Genomic DNA, 26,499 nt, shown 5'->3' on the forward strand with positions numbered 1-26,499 from the left:
TTCAGTCACCTTTATGCTTTTTTGTAGATCAAGCTTGAAGAGGGGCTTGCATCAGGTGAGTCAGCATGACTGTTTAAGAGGACTACTTTGTTCTCAATGGTGTATACAGTGTGATGTATATAATATTTGCAGAATACATAACTCCACTTGCATTACCAAAGCCATGGACAACCATTACATAAGGCAAAACTGCTCTACATAAGACAGAAATAAACCATGGGACAACTGTGAGGAAATAAGATTCAGAATATGAAAAGCAGGAACAGTTATGCACATGGATAAAAAGTAATATTCAGAATTATTGCTACAAATGATATCATATATTTCAAGAGATATTAAACTGAATGATGTGAGGCACAAAGTATCAGTTTGTGGGGCCAGTACAGTACATAAGATTACTGCATATCTCTCAGCTGGGGAGTATGTGCATCTTTTTTGCAAAAAGGTTGATCACGCCTGCCAGTGTCAGAGATTGGCTTGTTTCTGTTCTGACAGCGTCAACATTCCTACATGGATTTAATATATGGATTTTGCTATGAGTTTTGATCAGCATCATGTAGAAAATAAAAAATATTAAAGGCCTTATCAGGAAAAAAATATATAAAAGTTAGACTGTCACAATGCTATATGGATTCAGTTTCTTCTGGGCCTGTATAGAAGGCTTGACAGAATATGTTGCATTGCCCTCATTTTTCTAAAAATATGTCTGCCATACATCTCACATTTTTATCTGTGCACAGAGAGAACCATTTAACAACAGAATAACATTCACTAACATGCTGCCTTACTCTGGGAGGGCACGTGATGGAAATTGTTTCTGGAGATGGCTGTGAAGTTTTGAGAACTGGTTGAATGGTTTTTCCACAAAAGTGACCACAATGCAGGTTTACACCACCTGAACTAGATATAGCTGTACTGGGGAAAGGGAAGAGGCAGAAAAGAAAATGATTGGAAAGTCATATTAAAAAAAATGTACAAAAAAATATAGGGTAATTTTAACAAAGAAAAAACTTTCTTTAATGTAGTGCCAAGTGCCAGGGAATTCAGTTTGTAATTTACAGTCTTTGCTGCACAGAAGAGAAACTTGCCTGGATAACATACAACTCAAACACTGAAAGATCACTGCAGTGTGGGAAAACTAATGATGCACTATTATAGCATCATATAACAGCCTCTGATTTCTATTAGGCTTCCTAATTTTGTGGCATGCTTTCCTTCTGGATTCTTTAATTAGCTCTTGATTTATTTTTCACTATAGGGCATGAACTGTTCTTCTTAATGGCTCCCTGCTAATAGCTGTCTGCCTGGTGTACTTTCTCTTGGATAGCTCATTGCTTATGGCACTGCTGTTCATCCTGTGATCCTTTTAATTTGACACAAGCACATCTTCTATAAAGCAGAAGGAAGAGTATATAAGCTCATAGAAGAGTCGTTAAAGATCAAAGCAAATTAGGGCAAGCAAAGAACATAATGCCTACAGAGTCAGACTTTTTGTTGAACCACAAAATGGTGGCTCTTGTGATTGACTTCTCTGTATTCAGCATTGTCCACTCTTGGGGGACAGTCTCTGGAGCTGGAGGCCTTGCAGAGCCTGCTACTGACATCTGTACAAGCATGTGAATCAAATTATTGAGTTTAACAGGAAAGCACTCCAAACTTTCCTTTATTTTCTTGAAGAACAAACAAACAGAAGAGGTGCTATTTATGCATCTGGTTTGTTTCCATTTCTTGACCCTTGGTTTCATGGATGCAAGAACCAAAAACCCCAAATCCTAAAATCTACCTTACATAAGCATGAACCCACATACACACCAGTCACTGCTATTTGCAGCAATACAGCCTATCCAGCCCCTGAACTCCAAAGCTTAAAGGAGTGCTCTTGCCATAGACTGTCTCATGGCTTACCTTGAGGTAGTTATTTGTGAGCTGGATACCATCAGCCTTTTTTCAGATGATAGAGACAGGCAGAAAATTTCCGTGTGTGTTTTGAAGAATTCCAGGTTAGAATAACATGTGTTCTCTTCAACAGGTAGGGAAGAGTACTCTAGCACTTTTTTTTTTTTGGTTATACTAATTTCATGTGCTTGCTCAAAGCTCTTGCATCCAATTCATTATTTAGCTGTGCATGATGTGTTGCTAAATCCGCTACTCAATTCTTAAAAGCTCTATCCCTGTGGTACTGTTTCAGATGAAAAAAAGAAAGCAAATTTCTCCCCCTGTCTTTCCCCATCTCATCCCTGTGCAAGGGGAAGCAGAACACACTTCTGATTTCCTGGAGTTTTAAGATTCTTCACCAGAAAAGACAAAATAGATTTAAAAAATAACTAGATATAAATGTAGAAATGTACTACAAATGTGTATTAACATCAGAGTAACTTAACTTGAGAAATAACACTGCAAGATAATCACTGGTCTTTGAAGAGTAAGATGCAATACTCAAAAACCACTTGCCCTCTTGAATTCAATTGCTGGTTAAGATCTATGTAACTTGTGATGCTTTTTTTTTTTTTTTTTTTTTTTTTTTTTTTCCTATTTCACTTCTACAGCTCTCTGAAGATAATCTGGATAAGTTCTGATGTTACAGAACAACAGCCCGTTAATTTCAGGCCATATGGCAGGAAACTTCTACCAGATTGTCAGAGGGTTTTGATTTTTGGCTTTTTCCCTCCAGTTTTGGACTATATCTAACCAGTTTACAAGGGCTGACAATACCCTTAACCACCTCCCTCATTTCCTATTCAAAGCTGAGCAAATGCTTCACCTGTCATTTTAAATTAAATTCTTATTCATGGGTTTCTGTGAGTGAATTGTATTGTGTACTGCAATCAATTGAAAGCAACTCCACCCATTGCATTAATCTAATTTTCATGATCTCAGACACTCTGGATTAAAGTCTGTAGCTGCATAGTTGCAGATATACCAAAAAGAACATTCTACCTGCAGATAGCTCCCGAGCTTCCCCCCCCCCAGTTGAAATTTCATTCAAAACACTGTATGAATTTATCATAAACAATTAGGCATACTAAACTGAGAAAAGAAGATTTATGTTTTTCTTAATGTAATACAAGGAAAGGTATCTCTGAATGGATTCAGTTAATTATCTTAATTATTAATTACATTCTCCAGAAACAGATACATACAGACTATTTAATAAATGACACAAATTAACACTCAAATGGAAAACAAGACAGCAAAATCTAATTTCAAAATATTAGTACAAAATCAATTCAGTCCTGATTAATTAGGTTGAATCTGTAGTGAACTTTTCCTTTTTAACTCCTATGTATTTAATTTAATGCATAGTTCAAACACTTCCTAAATCACTGAGACATAATTTAGATTATAGAATCAGTAACTGGGCCATTTTATAGCAAAGCAGTTAGGCAATTTGCAATATTACTATGAGGCATATTAACTTTGCAGCTAAAATCAGTGCATTTTAATTCACATAAAGTAGGCCTGTGCTTATAAACTAGTATTAATACAGACATCATCACTATGAAGAACAGCTGATACCAGAATACCACTCTTTAAACAATTCAATAGTTAATGGCTTGTTGTTCTTTCCATGGGCCCATTAAGATTCTAAAATGCTTTTAACACCCAGATTGCTAATCGCATATTTTAAACCTAAACAGAGGCTTTTGTTGTCATTGTTGCAGATTTTCCCTGTGAATTATTTTAAATGATTACATTTAAAATAAAACAGTATATTGTCTTTTCCCTCTCTTGATATTCTGTTTTCTCTGTATTCAATCCTCTGTATTAGAATGGAAAATATTAAGCAATCCTTATGTCATGTTGTCAACAAAGAATTGAAAAGTCGTCTTTGCTATTCTGATGACATCTCTGAGAGTGTCTTTACAGCAAGGTAGAACAGCTCTGATTATGGTTCTCTGCACTTTTTTTTAAGGACAAACTGGCTTAAGGAAACCCTCTTTCCCACAGCCTTCCATAAACTGGTTCCTAGCTATGTATGAAGCAGTGGGGTACATCAAACCCATGTGTCTTATCCTTTTTAATTTTGCAGTTTATTTTTAGAGTGGATTAGTTCACTGACCTAGTTTATCACAGGGTATCTGATTCCCCTTTCTGCTAGCATTTTTAAAGTTCATCTGAAGGATCTGTGGTGGAACTTTCTCCTTGAACTCTCCAAGATCCTCACACACCTTCTTTTCTCTATGGCCACATTATGTTTAGCAATAGGCAAAGAAGTTGGTAAGGTCATAGGTATTCGTTGTGAAGATCCTCTTGCTACCTAGGCCATTACCATCTTTGCCTGTGCCTAAAGCTGACTTGGCCTTCACAAAGATGACAAAAAGTTTCTGAGTTCAGAGCTCTGGTAGCCCAAGCTGCTTAGAGAATTAGTGCCTAATGGCCTACAGATGAGAAAACTAGTGTGACTGATACAAAGGACATCAAAAGCACAGGTTAATCAGAAGAAAACAGGAAACTGTCATTAACTAGAGTAATGTTAATTGTGAATCACAATATTGCTCACACACAGTTTTCAGGCAATTTTTTTTTCCACAACAATATCCATTTATCACACAGATAGGTGTCTGACCTACTTCTCAGAAAAGTAAGTTAAATATCCATAACTATTGAAAACTAATGACTTTCCGCTTGCCACCTGCTGAACTGACTTTGAATTTCAGATTTCGCTCACAGTCTTTCTACAGAACTGTTAAATTACATTATCAGATAAAACATGTACAGACCGGTTGTCTTCTTGTGTAAACAGAGATGGATGAAAAGATTGGCTAACATTTCCAAGAGTGACTAGCGATGGTGCCTTGATTTTTAGGAAATAGATGTTTTTTATGGGACAGGTATTCTGAGGGCTGGTGCTTAGATCTTTTTTGAACACGTCAGCCTTTCTCCACAGACTTTTAAGAGCACATACACTCATTATTACTGACCAGTTATCCAAGTCTTAGTCTTGCTATATATAATGATTAAATATTCACCCCAAACTTTAGAATAATATTCTTTAGCATTCCTGATGGCATCCTCCTTCTTATTTCTCATTAGAGTATAATGAACAAAATTTATTCTCATGGGACTCTCCTATTGTGCAGGTTTAAGCCCTGCCGGGACCGGAGAGCATGTTGCCGTTGCCTCCCCCCCACCCTCAGCTGGTCAGGCTGGAAGTTAAGCACAGACCCCGGGCTGAAATAAGAAGAAATTTAATACAACAGAGTGATAGAGCAATCTGAACAACAACAGTAGCAATGATAACGACAATAAACAGCAATAACAGTAAACAAGACAAAAGATATACAGAGAAATACCGCAAAATGGTCAGGGAACAAGCCCACCGCGTGTGCAACTCGCAACTCCCAAAACCAAAAGCGAAAGTGAAAAGGTTCTACCCCTGGACCTGATGCCAGCATAGTATGAATAACCCGGCTGGAGATCCCTTCCCCCTCTCTCTCTGCCGGAGAAAACTTGACCCTATCCTAGTTGAACCAGGACACCTATGTTCATGAACATGGTGTTTCATTTATATCAACATTTCCATCCATGAATTTACCAGGCTCCATTTAAAAATAAATTGGGTAGTATGTCCTCAACTTTTCCAAGACTATTACTGCTTAGAGGGATAGACCTTTTCTAATTTTCAGCAACATTTATTCATGGACAGTAGATTTTGTTGTGTAGAGAAGTGATAACCCCTCAGTTTAATACCTTATTTCCCACTGTGATAGCATACAGGCAATAAACATATTCTTTTTACCCCTTATTTTACTAGGCTTTAAAATCCAGGTTTACTTTCAGACTAACTCTGATCCCATGGGCTAAGCACATCAAGTACTCTCCTGAAGTGTATCTTCCAATCTAGTTTCCCTACTAGTCCTGCTGTGCGCCTCTCCCAGGACAAAGGACATTCCTCTTCTCTTAGCTGGTGTCATGTGGGGTTTGTACAATAGTATGAATGCCTTAAACAACAAAAAATCAAAGAGGAAGCCTGCCTTCTGTTCCTTTGAGGCACATACATCATGAACTTTACAAACTGCTTGAGTGCTGCTGAAAGAAAGTTCAGTACTGATGTTTTGTCTATGTCCTTTCAGAAGTCATCAGCTTTCACTGTTGTTTCAGCTGCTTGGGAGATTCCTTGCTGGAATACCTGCAGCCACCTGAGAAACAGGGACAGGATAATCAGTTTGAGATTAGCATCATGTTTTGAAAGGAGCTACTGTCAATTGTCCAGTTTTTCAGATGCTGGCATTTGTGATTTGGAAGTGGATATACTCGACCTGAGCAATGATTCAGTTAATAAGTAAAATGGCATCTGAATCAAGCAGCACTCCCCTCAGTCTGGCTGCTGAAGATATGCAATGGTGCTTTGCTGGTAATTTTCAGATCCACCGTGCATCTCTTATCCATGAGTTTCTATGAGTTGGTTAGATTGCATACTGCAATCGAATCAGTCCCATTTGTTGCATTGGACTAACTTTAATCCCTTAAAAATAATTTTAAATGTACATCCATTTACAGGCACATTAAAAATGTCAGGCAGCATGCCATACTATGCTGACATTTGAAGACATCTGCAGAAAACCAGAGGAAATTTATATCCAGGGGTAAGATGGGTTTCCAGTTTCTGGTGAAACTGTTGTCATGAGAAGAGGAAAGGAGGGAGGGGAAAGGATCAAACTGAGTTTCAAGGATCAAACTGAGTTCAGGGCAGATGCTGAAGAGACAACAATGTTTCATTTGGCACTAGGTGCACAGAACTGACAAGCAAACACAGAAACTCTTGTTTAACTCTCAATTGGTGCCTTGTTTATCCACGATCTGAGGGTGTGACCTTCCAGAAGGCTGTAAACTGTGAGGCTTAACACTGCTGCTCATCAGCTCATAACAGTGAAATGAACCAATGTGAGAAGAATACAGTACATAAATGAGACCACAGATTGTTGAACATGTGTTAAATCATGAATGAGGGCAAAGGAATTTGGTAAAACACAGAACTCTTTATGATCCTGAAAAGGGTCAGTACCTTACAGTGCAAACTCTGGTAGCATTATTCTATTGGCTAAAAAGGTGATGGCAAAGAACAAATGAACATTGTTTTGACTGAAATATTTGTGACATCATTCATCATTTCACGTTGTTTTTAAACAACAGTAGAGGCAATGTCAGTATTATTGCTCAAACCAAACTCAGACAATTGCTAAAAGCAACCTTTCTACAGAAATACAGAAAAATACTGTTCTGTTTCCACTAGCAGAAGATTGGGGTTTTCAGCATATACATTATATGATTGAATCTGAAAGATTACATAAATTACCTTGTACTTAGAATAAGAAATAGCTTTCTGTTGGTAGTGTTTAACAGTCCATTGACAACACTCCTTGTCTAGAAAAGAACTTTTTAAAAACAATAAAGTGTTTTTGGAAGTAATTATGGAGAAAAAGGACTTAAAATTGTGAAGGATTTGAGAGCTACTCAAAGTTATGCTAATAATTAGAATTTACAATTTCCTTGGCTTGCTAAGTACAGCTTGAAAAACAGATTACAGGAATAAGCTACAGAGTGACCATGAGAAGTGTGTAACTGGATTTTTTTTCACCTGGGCTTTTTGTATAACAAGGAAGTAGGGAAAAAAATTTCTAAAGGACAGGAGTAAGGATAATGTAGGTAATGCAAAGCTCACAATAATCTCAATATATTAACATTCCTGGGGGTAGATCAGTAAATGCTTATACAGAGGGATAAATTCTGCATGGATCCAGGTATCAGGCCATCCTAAAGTCTTTATTATGAAAAGTGCCTGGATACACTTTTCAGAAGTTAAAGTACTAATAGCCATGAAGCCTGATGTTCTGCCCATGTTTAAACATGTAGAAACGTGAGTTAATACATGTGTTGAATTAACACAAATTATGTTCAAACATGAATCCAAATTAGAATAAAGGAAAAAAAAAGCTCAAAGAGAAATGAGATCCACGGAAATTCCTGAGCTAATGACAAGAGACTTTCTTCTTACAAATGAGCATATATATTACAAACATACCCTAAGAGTATTAAAGAACAAAATATGCACCCAAGCAACATCTGACTTTTCTATGTAATGTAATGATCTATACAGACAATAAGAAATCTACATTTAAACATTTTGAAGGAAAATGGAACAATAGCTCCGGAGTTCACTAAAAATATATTAGGAGAAAATAGTTTCAAATAAAAGCAGAACCCACAGCACAGTACAGATCTATATGTAATGCCAGTTTTGCTGGTAAGCAGGACTTGAGCAGCATTTCCACTTTGTTTCCTTAACACCAGCCCTAACAAGAAATGTAATGTGAAGAAGGACATGCTGGCCTCTGAGTACTACCTACAGTTTCTCTGGGCTGAACAGGATTCCTAACCCTAATATGAACCTCTATCAGGCAACAAAACAGAGTCACAGAATCATCTAGGTTGGAAAAGACGTTGAAGATCATCTAGTCCAATGATTAACCTGATACTGACAGTTCCCAACTACAGCATATCCCTCAGCGCTATGTCGACCCAACTCTAAGACACCTCCAGGGATGGGGACTCCACCACTGCCCTTGGCAACATATTCCAACTAATAACAACTCCTTCTAGAAAGAAATTCTTCCTAATATCCAGTCTAAACCTTCCCTGGTGCAACTTGAGGCCATTACCTCTTGTCCGATCGCTTGATACTTCGTTAAAGAGACTCATCCCCAGCTCTCTGCACCCTCCTTTCAGGTAGCTGTAGAGGGCGATGAGGTCTCCCCTCAGCCTCCTCTTCTCCAGACTAAACACCCCCAGTTCCCTCAGCCGCTCCTCGTACGACCTGTGCTCCAGACCCTGCACCAGCTTTGTTGCCCTTCTCTGGACACGCTCGAGTCATTCAATGTCCTTTTTGTAGTGAGGGGCCCAAAACTGAACACATTCATCGAGGTGCAGCCTCACCAGTGCCGAGTACAGGGGTAAGATCCCTTCCCTGTCCCTGCTGGCCACGCTATTGCTGACACAAGCCAGGATGCCATTGGCCTTCTTGGCCCCCTGGGCACACTGCTGGCTCCTGTTCAGCCAGCTGTCAATCAACCCCCCCAGGTCCCTCTCTGACTGGCAGCTCTCCAGCCACTCCTCCCCAAGCCTGTAGCACTGCTGGGGGTTGTTGTGGCCCAAGTGCAGCCCCCGGCATTTGGCCTTATGGAAACTCCTGCAGTTGGGCTCAGCCCATGGCTCCAGCCTGTCCAGGTCTCTCTGCAGAGCCTCCCTACCCTCGAGCAGATCAACACTTCCACCCAACTGGGTGTCATCTGCAAACTGACTGAGGGTGCACTCGATCCCCTCGTCTAGATCATCAATAAAGATGTTAAACAGGAGTGGCCCCAAAACCGAGCCCTGGGGAACACCACTTGTGACCGGCCGCCAGCTGGATTTAACTCCATTCACCACAACTCTTTGGGCCCGGCCATCCAGCCAGTTTTTTACCCAGCAAAGCGTGTGCCCATCCAAGCTGTGAGCAGCCAGTTTCACCAGGAGAATGCTGTGGGAAACGGTGTCAAAGGCCTTACTAAAGTCAAGGTAGACAACATCCACAGCCTTTCCCTCATCCAATAAGCAGGTCGCCCTGTCATAGAAGGAGATCAGGTTTGTCAAGCAGGACCTGCCTTTCACAGACCCATGCTGACTGGGCCTTAGCATCTGGTTGTCCCACATGTGTTGTGTGATGGTACTCAGGATGAGCTGCTCCATCAGCTTCCCGGGCACCAAAGTCAAGTTGACAGGCTTGTAATTCCCCGGATCATTGTTCAGACCCTTCTTATAGATGGGCGTCACATTGGCCAATTTCCAATCTGTCAGGACCTCCCCAGTCAGCCAGGACTGCTGGTAAATGGTGGAAAGCAGCTTGGCAAGCACCCCAGCCAGCTCCTTCAGCACCCTCGGGTGTATCCCATCCCGTCCCATAGAGTTGTGTGTGTCTGTGTGATGCAGCAGGTCACTGACTGTCTCCTCCTGGATTGTGGGGGGTCGTTCTCCCAGTCTCTGTCTTCTGGCTGAGGAGGCTGGATTCCCTCAGTACAACTGGTCTTGTTATTAAAGGCTGAAGCAAAGAAGGCATTAAGCACCTCAGCCTTTTCCTCATCACTTGTTGCCATGTTTCCTCCTGCATCTAGCAGGGGATGGAGGCTCTCCCTAGTCTTTGTTTCACTGTTGACATACTTATAGAAACTTTTCATGTTATCCTTGTCTGCTGAAGCCAGATTAACTTCTAGCTGGGCTTTAGACCTCCTGATTTCCACCCTGCATAGCCTCACAGCCTCTTTGTAATCACTGTGTGTGGCTAGCCCCTTCTTCCAAAGGCTGTAAATTCTCCTTTTCTCCCTGAGTTGCAGCCAAAGCTCCCTGTTTAGCCAGGGTGGTCTTCCATACTGCTGGTTTCTCTTACAGCACCTGGGGACCGCCTGCTCCTGTGCCATTAAGACTACTATCTTAAAGAGTGTCCAGCCTTCTAGGGCCCCTATAACCTATACACATCAGCTCTTCTTACTTTGAAAACAATATTGAGTCACATCTCCTTCCCAATGCCAGCTGTTATTCCACATACTTTGGCTGAGAAAGACTGCAGATGAATTCCCACTCTGAAGTCCCTCACTTCCTTCACCATTACCCTCAAAACACCACAACCACCTTGCCTAACTCCAGGAAAGATGATGGAGCTACAAATGAACTCAACTTTCATGTTTTTTCTACCAGCTAAGCAAGACTGCAGTGATATTAATCTTAGCTTTAGTCCCACCCAACTGAAAAGCATATTGATCCTTTCCACCTCCAGAAGAGCACACGGCACTAGCTCTGAACCTTGCATGATACTAATGCAATTTTCACTCTGAAGACTCACAATTCCCTATTTGTTATGCATATCCTAGCCTTTTTTTCACTAATTGAATGAACTGGGTTGTTCCCCATGAGAGACAGACACAACCACCCAAACTATTTGACAGAATCAAAACTTTTACAATTTAATTAGAAACTGCATGTCTCCCATTTGAAGAGGAAATATAAGTCTGTAATTTAGGAATATGTAAATTTTAAAGGGAAGCATAAGGTAGGAGTTCGTAAATATGAAGTTGTAATTAAATTTTAAAATAAGACAATCTTGCTAAGGGGCAAGAGTGAAAAAACAAGTGTTAAATGAATATGAAAAAACAAGTGTTAAATGAGGAGGAACTTAGTGCTGTGCTTTGTAAAAAAATAATGGAACAATAATTTTGTTTGAGAAGTTCCTCTCTTTCTTGTCAAAGAATAGTCTTCCTTAAACTCTCTAGGTCTCTGTTCCAGCCTTCTATGAGCCTGCTGCCTCAATTTCCAATTCCAATACACAAAAACGAGACATATAAATAACAATTCAAATTGCCCAAAACCTTCATATGGGCCTCTGTAATAGGAAGGAGGCTGGCTCAGCTGCTCCAGTTTAAGCTTACACCTCAGTTATTTATTGCAATGTGCCCTCTGGCTGTATTGAAGGGTAGTGGGATTGCTCTTGCCTCAAGGCAGTTTGCACTTGCAGAGAACTGTGCTGCTTTGTGGGAATGTCCTTTAGTGCTCTGAATTTGAAAGCAGCCCTTCACTCAGAGTCCAGTGCTGTAAACTGGGTATGTGCCCTCCACTTGCACCAGGAGGTGGTCAGAAGAGTCGGCCTTGCTTTGCAGGTGTACATGGGTGTCCAGGGTGTGTGAAGTCACAGACTGCCCTTGGAAATGGTGGTGCTGCACAGGGCAAGCTCTGACAGGGAGATATTTTTCTCATGTTGTGCCTAGAATGGGAAAGGGACCTTCCAAATCCAGTCTCCACTGGCTCCATCTAGAGCATGATCACATCAACAGTTGGAATTATAATGCAGATGCCTGACCTGAAAGATCAGGACTGAGGGCTTCAAACTGATTTATACACATCATCTGCAGCTCCTCCTCAATAATCCCGAGTAATTATCACAAATAAGTAAAGATTTCATTATCCTAACAAAAATCAAGTTTTAAACATAACTATTATTCACACCCGATGCTTTTCTGTGATAGATCTGTTAAGTGCTTAAAAGGAAGAATTAGTAACATTTTGCAGATGGAGAAACTACAGCGGACAGAAGGAAAGTAACTTCCCTGAGGCAACACAGGTCAAAAGGACAGAAAAGGGACTAAAATGCAGGAATACCAGGTCCTCACTAAATCCATTAGCAAGTTGAACATTTTAATGCAGTCTAAATCCTGTGGCATATAGCTGCTGCATTTAAAAGCAGAAAGAAAAGCTGACTAGATATAAACCAGGATGGTTTCACTGTGAAAGCCGAAGAAATCTCTAGGCACTTAAATGGTTTGTTTCAAGTGTACCACAATTACATGAATGTTTCTTCCAGAAATTTGAGGACATTGGTTTTAACATGTGCAAGGAATGGACTTTTTAAAAGCAAACATGTGAAGAACAATTATTCTTTTGTGTAATTTCACTGATTACAACCTCTTAACACAAAAACTGTTGCTGTATTTTTTTTTTAATTTATTTTTTTTTATTTGACAGTTTTGCTTCATGCGCAAAGGAGATGAGGTTTCTGGATTGTATTCTGGTTTTATATTGTAAAGTAACTTGAAGCCTGGAGGTCTGAGTCCTGAGGACAGAGGTTATCATACATGTACTTCGGATCCTGAATGCTGTTTAGCTCAGGCAATCCTGCATGCAGCATCTTGAAGTAAAGAAATTTCGTTAGTCTACTGGTCTACTGAAAAGAAATTTAAATGAGATGGGCCTAACTAAGAAAGGTTTTACACCAAAAGGTCTTCTTGTAAAACACAAGGTTTTTCTGATCTTAAAAAGGTTCTGAGGCCAGAGCAATGCTAGAGTGTGAATAATTGTAAAATTTCACACTGACATACAGGAAAGAAGCATGTGTCAAAATCACCAATCTGTTTCAGTTATTTATTTTCTCTTTGGATATCATAATCTCAAGTGTGTGCATTGCTAAGCTTCCTTCATAGCCTTCTAATAGTAATGAAGGGGAGGTGGCCAAATACAGCCACCTGAACAATACTAACCGCATTTCTTTTATGAACACAGTGTTATTTTAGTCCCAATCCAATTTAGTACAACATCACCTTCTCATGATTCCTAACTACTGATTCCACCATTACTGCTCTGGACTCCTTGAAAGGGATCATAGATTCACTCCCTTTACAGTCACTGGAGGAGAAAAGTTTCTTTAGATGTTGATTCGTAACAGAAGCCCTGACTTGGGTACTGAGAACTGCCCTCTGGAGAGGGTATCATTCTCCATAGATGAGGAATGGAGCTGTTCTAGTCAGTTGTCCAAGTTGGTTTCAAAGGACAAATAATGCAAATGTTCCCCTTGCAAATTAACAACACCAGCAGGATAGACAACTGAGTGTGTCCAATTGCCCATACAGCTCTCTCCGGGCATTTTCAAATGTCAACAACAACAAAAAATTTTACTCATTTCAAAACCTACTGATATTTCTCAGCAGTCAGAGTACATTGAGAGTGATGCCTTGTGAGTAATGGAGGAAAAAAAAAATCACTCCTTCACATTGCTTAGAAGGAAATGTATCTGAATTTGCAGTCACTGTAGTGCATTCGTCATTGATATTTGTGTCTAGCTCAGACAGAAAGACCCACTGAGTTTTGCAAGTAACAGCAAAGGAAAAAGGAATCACTGCTTTTATTTTAAGGTTAGGTAAGAGACAGATAGAGTACGGGTAAAAGAGATAGGGAGGTATATTTTCTTTATTGCTTCAAACCTTCTCAGTATTTTTAGTTAAGTTTCAAAATTTTGGGTTTTTTTGTTGTTGTTGGCAGGTTTTTGTTTGTTGGTTTGGGGTTTTTTTTGTTTGGCATTATGAGGAAAAGCTTGCTTCATATCAGACCCAATCTGTAGTACCACTGGACAGTTGGACAGCTGTCTTACAGAGTTCAGGCTAGGAAGGAGCAGAGAGGAAGAAAGCTCAGTGAGGTAAATTCACGTGACTTGAGAGCAGGGACAATAACAACATTCAGCACTTAAGTACTCACAATGGTATTTATCTATATGCCTTCAACCCATTCATAAAAAGATAATAACAACTCCTGTCCCCTTAAAAAAAAAAAAAAAAAAGTTTTTGCAGAGACAAATTAAGCTTCTTGACCTGCATTAGAAAAGTGAACACTAACAGATAGGAATGTAATCTGAATGATCTCTAGTGTAACTGAAAAAACAGGGTTTTTTTAGGTTCTCTGCATTGCAGAAGGTGGAAAACAATTTGCCGAAGAAAAGAAAAAAAAAGTCTTTAGCAGGGCAGTACCTACACAATGCTTTGGTAGCTGCAAAGAAGCTTATTATACTGTTTCATCCCTTTTGCTCCATATAGCTTATCTTTTGTGTTTCCAGTCCCCCGACTGAGGAGGCTTCTGAACACTGTAGCTAGCAATACTAGATGATACATGGAACAACTGTGTGGAAAACAAATACAGATCACCTAGGGCAACTCAACTGTCACTAGATGCCTAAACTTAAGTGCCTGCATCGCTTCCCTCATCTGGCCACACATATGTCACGACCTACCACACTTGATTATCTCAGGTCTTCTGACTCCTCTCTGTCCTGGGGACACAGGATTCTTGAGTCTTAGATCTGCTCTGTCTAGGTATTGTCTCCTGTTTTATACTATTATGTTGACCTGTTCCTTGTCACAACAGAGGCAAGTGGATCAATTACTTGCTGTCTGGCACCACCTCTAAGTCCCTTTAAATCATTTTCTACCTGAAAAATCATTATAACAATAATGGATTTTGCATTTCTTTAGTCAAAAGCTGTTTGTGTCCTGTGATCACCCTCTTTATAATAGTTCACACTGAAACTTTAATAAGAGCAAAGCTGATGAACTACAGGCATTTATGCAGCTGACCTCTGCCAGCAGACTCGGGTCTCCCACAGATGTTTCTGCTTTTGAAAGTGATGGAAACTTCATGGATTATTTCTTACTCCCAGTAGCAAATGTTATTAAAGCTCTAGAAACACCTGCCCACCACCAAGAAAAAGCATTAATCCCCAAACTGGGCCAACCCCCTCAAATTGTTCATGATTATGGTTTGCTAGAAACTACCTCTAGTTACTGACCATCCAGGGCACAATTTACTACTCCTGTGAAGTATTGTACTTTTTGGGAATAGCCTTATTGTTTAGATTTTTTAACCATGTTTTATAAATAGCATTCAGAAAACAGAATGTGGGAAGGGAAGGAAAGATTAATGATGCCGATTTCCAGACAGTGAGAGAAATCTTAGACTGTCATTGATACAAATAAGCAGTGGTTAGTTTATCTTGCCCCTTCAGGATATCTGATATTTTGCTTGGAAATTAATTCAAAGTGGAAATTTTTCACAGTCTATTTACTTTCTGGAAATGGCCCATGTAACTAAAACATTTTAATACTTACAGTTTCTGACCAACACCTCATTTCAAGTGCAGAACCAGGCTCACCCTTCCAAACATCACTGGAAAAAAACAAGACATTCCCAAACTTGCCTTGTTTGTTTAATTTGTTTGATACGAAGTGCTCATCGATGGGGTGCGAGTACACTGCCAGTTATTTTTCAATTATGACATGCAACACAATTGACTGAACTGCAGTCCTTTGGCAAATATTAAAACGTATCTGTATACTGACTTTTAGCTCAGCACTACTACCTTTCCTTTTCCCAGCAGAAACAGAAGGTGTGTCATGTCCTGAATACAGACAAAGCTGAGCTATACCCCAGCAGAGATAGCTAGTTCTATTTCAGAGCTCCTGCCAGGAACATTTTCCTAACACTCTCTCTCTATTATCCCACAGTAATCTAACATCATTATCTCTGCTGCTTGCAGAAAAAGAGACTGCACTGGGGACAAGGAGGTAGGCAGAAGATGTAGCTATATTTGCAGCATGCAGTTTCAGGCAACCTCTTCAGAAATGCAGGGATTACTGCTGTGGATGAGAGAGCAGGGGTGCTCCTGAGCTTTCTAGAGGCTCTTTAACTTAGACAGTATTTCCTACAATTGCACTCTGCACTCCTTTCAGTGCACAATTATGCCTTATGATGAGAATGCAATTTTGCTGTACCTTTGTGACTACTTAGAATCAGGGTTTTGAGATGTAGGGCAATCCTTCCTGCTTCATATTGTGAAATCACTCACTGTATCATTGCATGACAAAACAGAAGAAAACAAGATGAGCAAATCCTTGCCATTTCTACCTGCTCCATTGCAGAAGTTGGAGATGATAAAGTAATGTTTACAGATCAACTTCTTGGCTGCAACCCAACCTCATCAAGGGTTCTGTTTATAATGCTGTATAGATTTTTCCACTCATAGACCAGTCACCTAGGTTTTGCACAGGGCCCTGGACATAAGTTTTCATTTAATATTTAACTAAGCAACCTAGTAAATACTAGTTAATTTAAAATTCTCATGCTGCCTGCAAAGGGTAAAATCATTAATGTTTCACACACAGTAAACAGGCATAAGTTATGGAGTGTGCCACAGTACATCAATCGGTAGGAATACCTAAGCGATGAAGACTCCTAGAGATCTTAAAATCCTATACAAAAGGATTGTTAAACCTGTATCAACATGGGTAGTGCTTTTTCTTTCCTGTGTTTGCCACCCTAAGAAGGGAGTATGGAAATGTGCAAAACCCCATTCTAAATGCATCACTATTAACTGCAGTGCTGCTAGGTACTGTCATATCACCCATTCCATGAAATACTTTGTCTTGCTGTAACCATGAATAGGATTGATAAATAGTTTCTTGAAGACCTAGAAAAAGGGCTGAATGAAATTCCTGAATGTGAGACTTGTACCCATCTTCTTTTGCAGTTTTCTGCTATTTTGTAAAAAAAAATGTATTAAAAAAGGAAAAAAAAACCCAAACAAGCAGCATAGCTTCTCCTTTCTCAGAAATTAGTACTGAAATTGGTGAGCTTCTTTGCACAAGAAGTGCCAGCACTATCATTTCCAGCAGTGCAGCTGATACTTCTTCAAATCACAGTGCTACTGGGGGCAGCAGAAAAGTGGTAAAGGAGAAGAGGACACCAGAGGAAACTGATTTTTTGGTTTTATTCTCAAGCTTCTTACCATTTCCAGCAGGTTCAAGAGTATCTAGCTGTGTTTCATGACTGTATTATAAGCCCGACAGCAAAGCTCCACAGAGTCTTCAAAACGCTGTGGGTTTTTCCACCTTCTGTGATGAAATACTCCATCTCTGATGTGAAGATGAAGGGAGCTCGATCCCTCAAAAAGAGAACAATTACATGAGAAATTTCACCAAAAATAGAAAATCATGCAGAGAGTTAATATTTCCAACTCATTATTCAGATGTGTTTTTTCAGTATTACCTTCCACATTATTTCATCTCTCCCTTGCTCATTGTGGACTGCTCTATTGCTCTGCCTCGTGTCCCTGACTAATTGGGGCAGAGACAGGTTTCACAGCAAGAGCTTCCTAGTGAGAAATCCAACCACTGGAAAAGCTTGGAGCTTACATATTTTCTTCTGGCTCTTTGCTTTTCTTTTTAAATTCTCACTGTTCTAATTTTTTTATTCCAGCCTGAAAGTGAATCTGGAAAGAAGTTCTCTCTTGGTACTGAAATATTTAGAGGTTCTCAAAGAGGATGGGATATAAATATCAACTCCCTACTAGGCAAGAAGTGGATTTAAGAAAAATCCCTACAACTCCACAATCCAACAACAAAAAAATACAACATATGTGTCCTGGTTCAGCTAGGATAGGGTTAAGTTTCCCCAGCAGAGAGAGGGGGAAGGGATTTCCAGCTGGGTTATTCATACCATGCTGATGTCAGATCCCGGTGCGGGAGCATGGGAACTTTTTCCTTTGTGGTTTTGGTGGAGGGGAGCTCACGGCGGGCTTTTTCCATAACCATTTGCGGTATTTCTCTGTATATCTTTTGTCTTGCTTACTGTTATTTTTGTTTTCTTGCTGTTATCATTGCTACTGTTGTTGTTCAGATTATCACACTGTTGTATTAAATTTCTTCTTATTTTAACCCGGGTTTGTGCCTCACTGCCAGCCCGACCGGCTGAGGGTGGGGGAGGGGCAATGGCAACGTGGTCTCCGGTCCCAGCAGGGCTTAAACCACCACAATATGATGCTATCATTAAATATACACCATTTTGAAGGGGTGTTTCTGACCCAAGTTACAACAGAATAAACCTAAATGCAATGTCTTGTTTTCTGTACAGTTACTCTGTGTTCACCCTGGAGTAGATGAAGTTCAGAATCTGACGGCACATCTTGCCTTTTTTTCTTATTTATGGCATGTTATTGCAGAAAAAAAACAGATTAGCCAGGCTTCTGCTAACAATCCTATCACTTGATAGTTTCAGAAAGACCTCATGCAGACAAAACTACTGCAGTGATTTACTCATCACAACCGTATACACAGAGGTATTTAACAGATTAGAGGGCTATATTCCAGGGAAATATACATTGTGTGTTGACCCTTAAATCAAAATGAACTTGAATAAATATTCTTGGGAAGCTTGAACGAAGAAAGAAATTCGGGGATCTCTGTTTCATGCCAAAACCTCAAATGTGGACTGCATCTGAACCCACTTGGCTTGCTGATTGATTCATTAATGAGACAGAGAAGTTTTCCTAAGATTTTTCCACAGTTTCCCATAAAACCACCTGCCTTGTATTATCATAGAAAGACAAGTTGCCATAAGACTCTAGGCTGCAGATAGAAGTCTATGTCACAAGAAATGTCCAGGGGGCCTTCCCATTCTTCTGTTTGGAAAGTCTTCCTGTTTTATACTGAACCTAACTTTGAAACCAGAGCTCCCATGGGTGTCATTCACCTTAAAGCAGTCCAGGCCACTAAGGTGTTTTGTGTTTTGTTTTTTGTTGTTTTGTTTTTTTTTTTAAATATTATTTATTTTCAGCTAGGTAGTACAAGGAATAATGAGGGTCCACAATAGCAATTCTGTCCTCCCGCATTTTTCAGTATTATGCAAGATGTGAGTTCATAGTGTGACAGTTATGTTACAGTATGACTGTTACATGTTATTGTGTAGTTTTGTGCTGTAACTCTTGGAGAATTACAAACCTGTATCTATTACTGATTTCAGAGAGTAAGATTTTCCCAGAACTTTCATTCCTTCATCTTTCTGTTTATCTTTTGTTTAGTGGTGGTATTTAAAGTAGACATTAAGTATTAAAAAAATTGATACAGTTAGAGTCATGGAAGTCAATTTGTTGAAGCCAATAAGAAAGAGAGATAGAGCCAGAAAACTACCACTGTTAACATTTTCACTTGTCTGTGGACATAAGTCCAGTCTAAATCCTGATCTGAAAGAACTTTAGCATCTTGAGAATGTCTAAAAATCAAATCTGTTTCTTAAGTGCATTTATATTTTTGGGCTAAAATATTCCAAGTCAAAATTACCACTGTAAAGGCCCCATATTATATATTTTCTTCAAAATTAATATTTGGTTTCTGATGTCCTACTGCATCAAGAGACACAATTACACTATGAAAACATATCCCTTCCGGAGCGTTTCCAAGTGTCCCACATTAAGCTACTTTAGCTGAAAACAGATCCTGCAATCAGAAATTACTTTGCTGAAGAAACAGGGTGTTTAACATCATTGGTTTGGGCTATGGGCCAATTTCCACATAATGCAAGGACTGCAATATTAGTCAATTCTCTGTTGCTGCTAAAGGATCCATTTGAACATGTAACTGATATTTTAGTATTTATATTATTTATAAATAATTTTACTTGTAATATGATTTTAAGCAGTTTTACAAGGTTCTTAAATTTCTCAGTATCTTTTAAGACTGTCTTCTAAGGTGGTAGGCCTGTCTTCCCTTGTTAATCTGCAAAACACCACGTAGAAATTTTCTTTCCCTGGTTTTGCTCAAGGTGTTGTGATATCAGAGCCTCTCCCATAAGGTAACCCCTACAGCCAGCCAGATGCTGAATCTCCATTCCTGTGTGTATCGAGGTAAGCCAACTTGCTCATAAAGGGAACACATTGTAACTGAACCTAAAAAACCCACATAAAACCATTTTAGTATAGAAGACAAGACCCACTAGAAGGAACAACACAGTTGTTTCTCACAATAATGTTAAAAAGCAAAATTTCAGTGGGAGGAAACACTTACTCACTGAAGAGTGCATAAAGGATTCTGAAAAACCAGTTGACGGGGCTAAATGTCTGCATATAGATGCAAAATGTTCCTTGCAGCTTTCACAGACTCCTTTGGAATATAAAAACATAGAAGGGGATAGTCTAAAAATTACTCCAGCAACATTACAAGCAGCCAAGTCAAGTCACCATCCATCATGCACGGGAAAATTTACATCGGCAAACAACACAGGCTGGTTTAGCCTACATAAGAAAAAAAGCAATGCATACCCTGGGGTTGCATGAGCATTGTAATTTATCACACACACACACACACACACACACACACGCAAATGAATCTCACCCTGGTGCATATAAATATGTCTATTTAAACCAGTACATCTCTAACTGACATTCTTCTTTGTGGCACATAGCCAAGATCATATTAATGATAGCATTTATTCAGAAGATATGCAATGCATCCAAAGGCCTGATGATAGTAACAATGAAAGACATCACTCATTTGAACATAAATCTACTACATATCTTGCTCACATAAAGTTATATAACAGATATAAACATGAAATATTTCTTACCCCAAAGCATACTGCCAGGATCATGCATAAGCCCTGTAATACCTTATGTCCATAGGATGTTAGACTGTGTTACAGCCAATGGGACAAGCATCCTTTTGCCTAAAATCTGTATCCATTACAACTTGCTGTCTCCATCAAGTTAGTGAAATGGCAGGCATCAGTTTAACAAAACTGGTACAATGAATTATTTTCAAGTAAAGCCTTTTACTGTATCTCTGTAGAAGACCAAAAGATATATTTTTTCTTTATAGTGTGCTGAAGAAATACAGAAATGAAGCATTCTTGAATGACTACTGTATGATGGTAATGTTGGATACCATCTTTTCTAGAAAAAAAAAAAAAGACTCATTGAGAGAAATGCTGTGGCTTGAGGTAGACCAAAGATGTACAGCCAATAAATCTCCCAAAATCATTACCCCCCTTTTTTTTTTTTTTTTTTTTCCCCACTAAAGCCCTAGATGAGATTAATGAGCTCTTTGGTTTTATAATAGAAATCAGTCCAAAAGGCAATAGCCCTGTTTGTGACAGTCTGATTGCAGTCCTGGACCTTAAAGACATACTTTACAACGACTGTGGCAAAAGAGTTCACTGAAGTCATTCAGTCAGAAGCAAGCAAGGCTAGTTTTATGGTGGTTTTATTATTTTTTTTCTTGTGTACTGCTTTTAGAGATTTAAAATTTTCATGGGAATGTGTTTTGCAGCTCCTCTGGAGATTAAGAATGTTTGGATGATGTGTCATGAGTGGGAAGAAAGAAAGGAAACCTCAATCAACTGAAGAGATCATCATGCAAAAACAAACTTGCTCTGAGGTGATGGGAACATTTACTGGGACTTCTAGAAATATGGTGTATTCCTAGAAGACCAGTAAGATCATCAGGCTTTGTTATGAAACACTAGATGTAAACTGATTAACAAAGCTTGTAAGATTAACAATGGTTTTAGTTTTTCCTACTATGAATCTGACAGTACAGAACATTTAAGAATGATACATTGACTTACTTTTATATTAAGTAGAAAAAGCATATGAGATAATCAACAACAAATGACCTTTACTCTGATCGAATCTAAACTTCCTAATAGTGTAGTTATGGAAAAGTTCAAGTCACACACAGTGATACAATGAGATCAAAACAGTTGCAGTCCAAATTGTCATATGGACATAGGAGACAGTGCATGAGAAACCATACAGAACTGTTTGCAATTTAAAAATCCGCTGCTCACCAGCATATGTCCCCCAATATATTCCCTGACTGCTTTAAAACCATTTTGGCTGAGTCAAGAGTAACTGATAGTATTCAACATAACTATGTGGAATTTAGACATATACAGTAAATAGGAAGAACTTTTAGAGAGTGTTTGAAAGCTGATAGCCTTTGCTCTGCAGAAAAAGCCAAAATATTATTGAAGAACACACACAAAATAAATGAATGAGTGCTCATTTCTCTAAGCCAAGTGAAAATATCTAATCATACTAATCATATATATTTGTAGACACAGAAAAAAACACAAGCAAGTGTATTTGTTTCATATAGTAAAGAATGAAACAGTGAACAACTGCACAATACAATTTGTCTCAAGCAACCATATAAAGAGGCATAAAAAAATATGCCTGGAAAGGGCACTGCAAGAGATACTCCATCTTTCTGCTTACCAGGACAAGATCAACCATAAACATGCTTTTGAGATGCTTATTTAGTGTATTCTCAAAGATTTTTAGCAATAGAGATCTTCTACAACCTCCCTATCAAATTTCTGTTCCAGCATCTCCCCTCACAGAGTTTTTTTCCTTAATGCCTAATCTCACCTTGCTGTGTTGCATCCTATTAATTCTTATTATTTCCTAAGGGAACGTGAAGATCCCATCTTCTTTACAGCAGCCTCTAATGTATTTGCAGACTGTTATTATGTCTTTCCTCAATTTTCTGTAAACAATTGTTTCAACCTTTTCTCATAAGTCTTGTTTTACAGATGTCTGATAATTTTAATTGGTTTTCTCTGGACTCCTTGTAATTTCTCTGGACTCCTTATCCACATCTTTCTAATAGTAAAATGTTCAAAATATTCCAGCTGAAATTTTACCAGTGTCATGTGAAGCAAAAGGATTACTTCACATTTCATGCTTTCCAATTCAATATTCTATCATCAGATCATATTCAACTTGTCTGTAGTACAACTCTCAGATCTCTTTCTGAAACATAACCTAGCACTGCTAATCCCAACTTTCACCATAGTCAAAAACTCTTACAATAGGCCTCTAAATACTAAAAAGTGTACAAACATGTTTTCTATCCCATCATACCAGTTACTAATGAAAATATTGAAAGATGTCAGTCCCATAACAAAACTAATGGTATGCCATTTGGTGTATCCTTCCTTCTTGATACTGAAACACAGGTATGTACTTTCCATGAATGGTTGTTAACGCAGTTCTGCACTGTAACGGTTTCATCTAGGCAGTGCCTTCTTAACTGAAAATAATGTTATTTGTGAAAGTAACAAGAGCTCTACTAAGGGTATATTAAATCTATTTCACAAAATGTTCCTCTCCTGGACAAAATAACCATTCAAGAAAGGTGAATGCTCCAGGAGAACTCTACAGTGCTTATTATTTTTCTGATCACTGTTATAGGAGATGACAGTCTCTTCAGCAAGCACATAATCTAAATGATATGAATATATTTTAAGTGACTTCATAATAGAGCAATAGTTCTGAGCTTTGTATAAAATAGAAATACTTCACATGCTGAAATAGCATTTTCCCATTGACTTCAATGACAGTTGTTACCAGCAAATCTATGTTCTGATTTGTTTTCTATTTCTTGTAGCAAAGAAACCTTGCTAACAGTTCCACAGATATGTCTGCTCCTGAAAAGTGTGAACAGCCTCTTGCTGAGACTTTATTCTTCAGATCACCCAGACCTGACATATATCCATCCATATCTAAGTAAAATGACAGTTTAAATTTCAATTACCAAACAGTAATTACAATGCTATGAAAAGGAATACAAGAGAGAAGTGAATTAGCAAATTTGAAACAGCTTTCCAAAAAACCAAGAATTTATTTATCCCACGGGATTTATGCTCAATTGTATTTTTAATATCTTTTACTTCCAGTAATAGATAGAGGATAGTCACTTGCCCAAACAGTGAGCTTGTGACTAAGCTTCAAGGAAAAAAGGAATATATGGAAAGTGGAAGTAAGGACTGGCTATAAAGGAGAAATACACAAACTCTGCCTGGGTGCACAGAAATGGTGTTAGGAAAGCCATAGCTCAACTACAGTTAAAACTGGTGGTGGACATGAGGTGCAACAAGAAGTTCGACGTATACATCAGTAGTCAAAGGATGAACAACGAAGGTTTGAACGTGATGCCTGCTGGTGATTTAGTGACATGGGAGCACAGACAAGGCTGAGATACTCATTGCCTTCTTTGCCTCAGTCTTCACTGACCGTGCCCCTCCAGGTCATGGGCAGCGAACTAAGCATGAGCCAAATATGAGCCCTGGAAGTGATGAAGGCTCACAGCATCCTGGGCTGAATTCATGAGGGAGTAGCCAGTAGATTCCCTTTACTTAGCAATTCCTAGTCCATACCCTGCCAGAACAAGAAAGATGTTGCTAAACTGGAGTCAGTTTAGCAGAAGGCCACCAAGATGCTTGGAGGCTAGAGCACTTTCCTGTGTGGACAGGCTGAGGAAGGTGGGTTTGTTTACACAGGAGATGAGAAGGTTTTTAGGAGACCAAACAACACTCTATTAGTATCTATAGAAAGTTATGAAACTTTCTATAGATATTAATGGATGGATCCAGGCAAGAAAAAGAGACAATATTGAAACAGCTGAGGTTCTGATTTGCCATAAGAAAAAAACCCCTTCACCATGAGGATAATTAAATATTGAAACAGGTTGCCTGTTTCTGTGAGGTTTTTAAGATTCAGCTGACATAGCCCTGGGTAAACTGGTCTGAATTTAGTGCTGACATTATCTGCTTAATACTCACACAGAAAGATTCCTGAATGCCCTGAGCATCCTTGGCTCAGACAAACTACATGGCCTAGACATTCTGATTTAGATTCTTCAATCAAATGAGCAAGAGTCAAGTCTATACCAGATAACATGGTTTTATATCTATTTTCTGCCAATTCTGCTGCTGTTTGAGATATCTACAGCATAAGAAATTTTCTAATTGCAAATTTGAAATCTCATTTCTGATTACAGTTTTACCCACGTTATTTTTATAGTAACATCTATCTTCAGAGGCAGAAACTTCAATCTAGAAAGAATCTCCTGAATTCCTTAGGTAACTGAGGACAGTTCTTAAACCATTACGGTCTTACTTATTCATTTAGTTAGTTCTTCTTATGTATATATCAACTTTGCTATTATCGTTATTTTCACTGTCAGAGCTTTAATATTAGCTATCCAGTACAATCTCTGTGTTGAACATACACCCTATTTTGATCAGTAGTAAAAGAAATATTTCACACATTAGACTGGCCTATTCTGAAACATTTATCTGTTTCTGTCAGTAACTGAATTGGTTACATCAAGATTTAATCATGCTTAACAGATATAGTAGAAAACAAGCTATAATGCTATAATGTTTGCCTAAACTAAGGGCTCTGATTCATTATTCTTAACATCTAGTTTTCCCATGTAAACTGAGCCGTAACAAATATTTATTTGTATCCCTTTGCCTGTTCAAAGTGCAAGGGAATGTGACTTAACTAAAAACCCTTTCATTTTGGGCCAGAGTTAGTGAGTTTGTAAATCATAGAGATTTGATGACACCTGGTCCCCTAGGATCATTATGCTAAGTGACAGTATAGCTAACACAAATGTTGACAGCTAAGGTCAGACATGGTTACTGTTCTTATTGTAGACCTAGTATTTGCAGCATGTATTGCCACAGGGACTCATCTGGAACCTTACCTTGTAACAACAAAATTGTCAAGACTCATGACAGGAAAGCAGAAACCAGTTTGAGGCATCTCTTGATGGTTTTCACTCTGGCTGCATTTCCCCCCATCTCTGCTGCAATCACTAGTTATTCTGCAGTCAGACCGCAGAATTTATTCACTTATGTCACAGGATTTCACCCATTTTGTACAGTCAGCTGATTTTATATTTTGGAAGAATCCAAAAAAGATCCTTCCTGAAAGAAGATGTACTCTGCTTTAAGAACATACATGTTTTCAACAGTATTCAAACACTGTGCTGTTGCAGCCATGTCCATCTTATAATGACTGGTTACAAGCTCTACTGTGTCCAACTCAGGCACTTTCTGAGCTGAGTTAGGATCCTCTATTCAGATAAACAAACATAAAGCAGCCTTCACTCAAAGTCACCAGCAGTCAGACTGCATAACAATGTTAAAGTGGATTTAAAACCTTTATACACTTCACATTCAATACCTATATTTGAAAGTGATCAGTACAGCATTCCTGATGCCTTATACCATTTCTAAGACTATTAAATTTTCCAGGTTTGTTAGGAGTTTATTACTAACCCCAGTGATAAAACACTTGAGAGTTAATTTGCAAGGAGATTGGAGCAATTCCTCTTGTTAATAGGGATTGTTGGACAACTGCTTTTTGTGCTCTGACTGACTTTAAGTAGTGGGGAAAAAAAAAACAACAAACAACCCAGACCTAAAAGTCACTTTAAAATAAATAGAACAAGTGGGATTTTACCTCATACCTACCAAATATTCAGCTAACAGGTCTTTTTCACCATCATGGTGGGATGTCTGTCATGAGTG

At 38.8% G+C, this 26,499-nt stretch overlaps 1 protein-coding gene across 1 annotated transcript in view; it reads right to left on the reverse strand.

Moving 5' to 3' along the window:
• PIK3C2G (phosphatidylinositol-4-phosphate 3-kinase catalytic subunit type 2 gamma) overlaps window positions 1–26,499 on the reverse strand; it is a 216,591-nt gene that overhangs the window by 43,231 nt on the left and 146,861 nt on the right. Inside the window, 5 exon segments of the mRNA XM_026863441.1 lie at window positions 723–910; window positions 1,479–1,674; window positions 12,603–12,709; window positions 17,129–17,223; window positions 17,226–17,284. Of these exon segments, the coding sequence (XP_026719242.1) occupies window positions 723–910; window positions 1,479–1,674; window positions 12,603–12,709; window positions 17,129–17,223; window positions 17,226–17,284 (645 nt within the window).

The sequence above is a fragment of the Athene cunicularia genome, assembly GCF_003259725.1.
Source record: "Athene cunicularia isolate RWA chromosome 1 unlocalized genomic scaffold, athCun1 chr1_part2, whole genome shotgun sequence".
Lineage (NCBI taxonomy): Eukaryota > Metazoa > Chordata > Aves > Strigiformes > Strigidae > Athene > Athene cunicularia.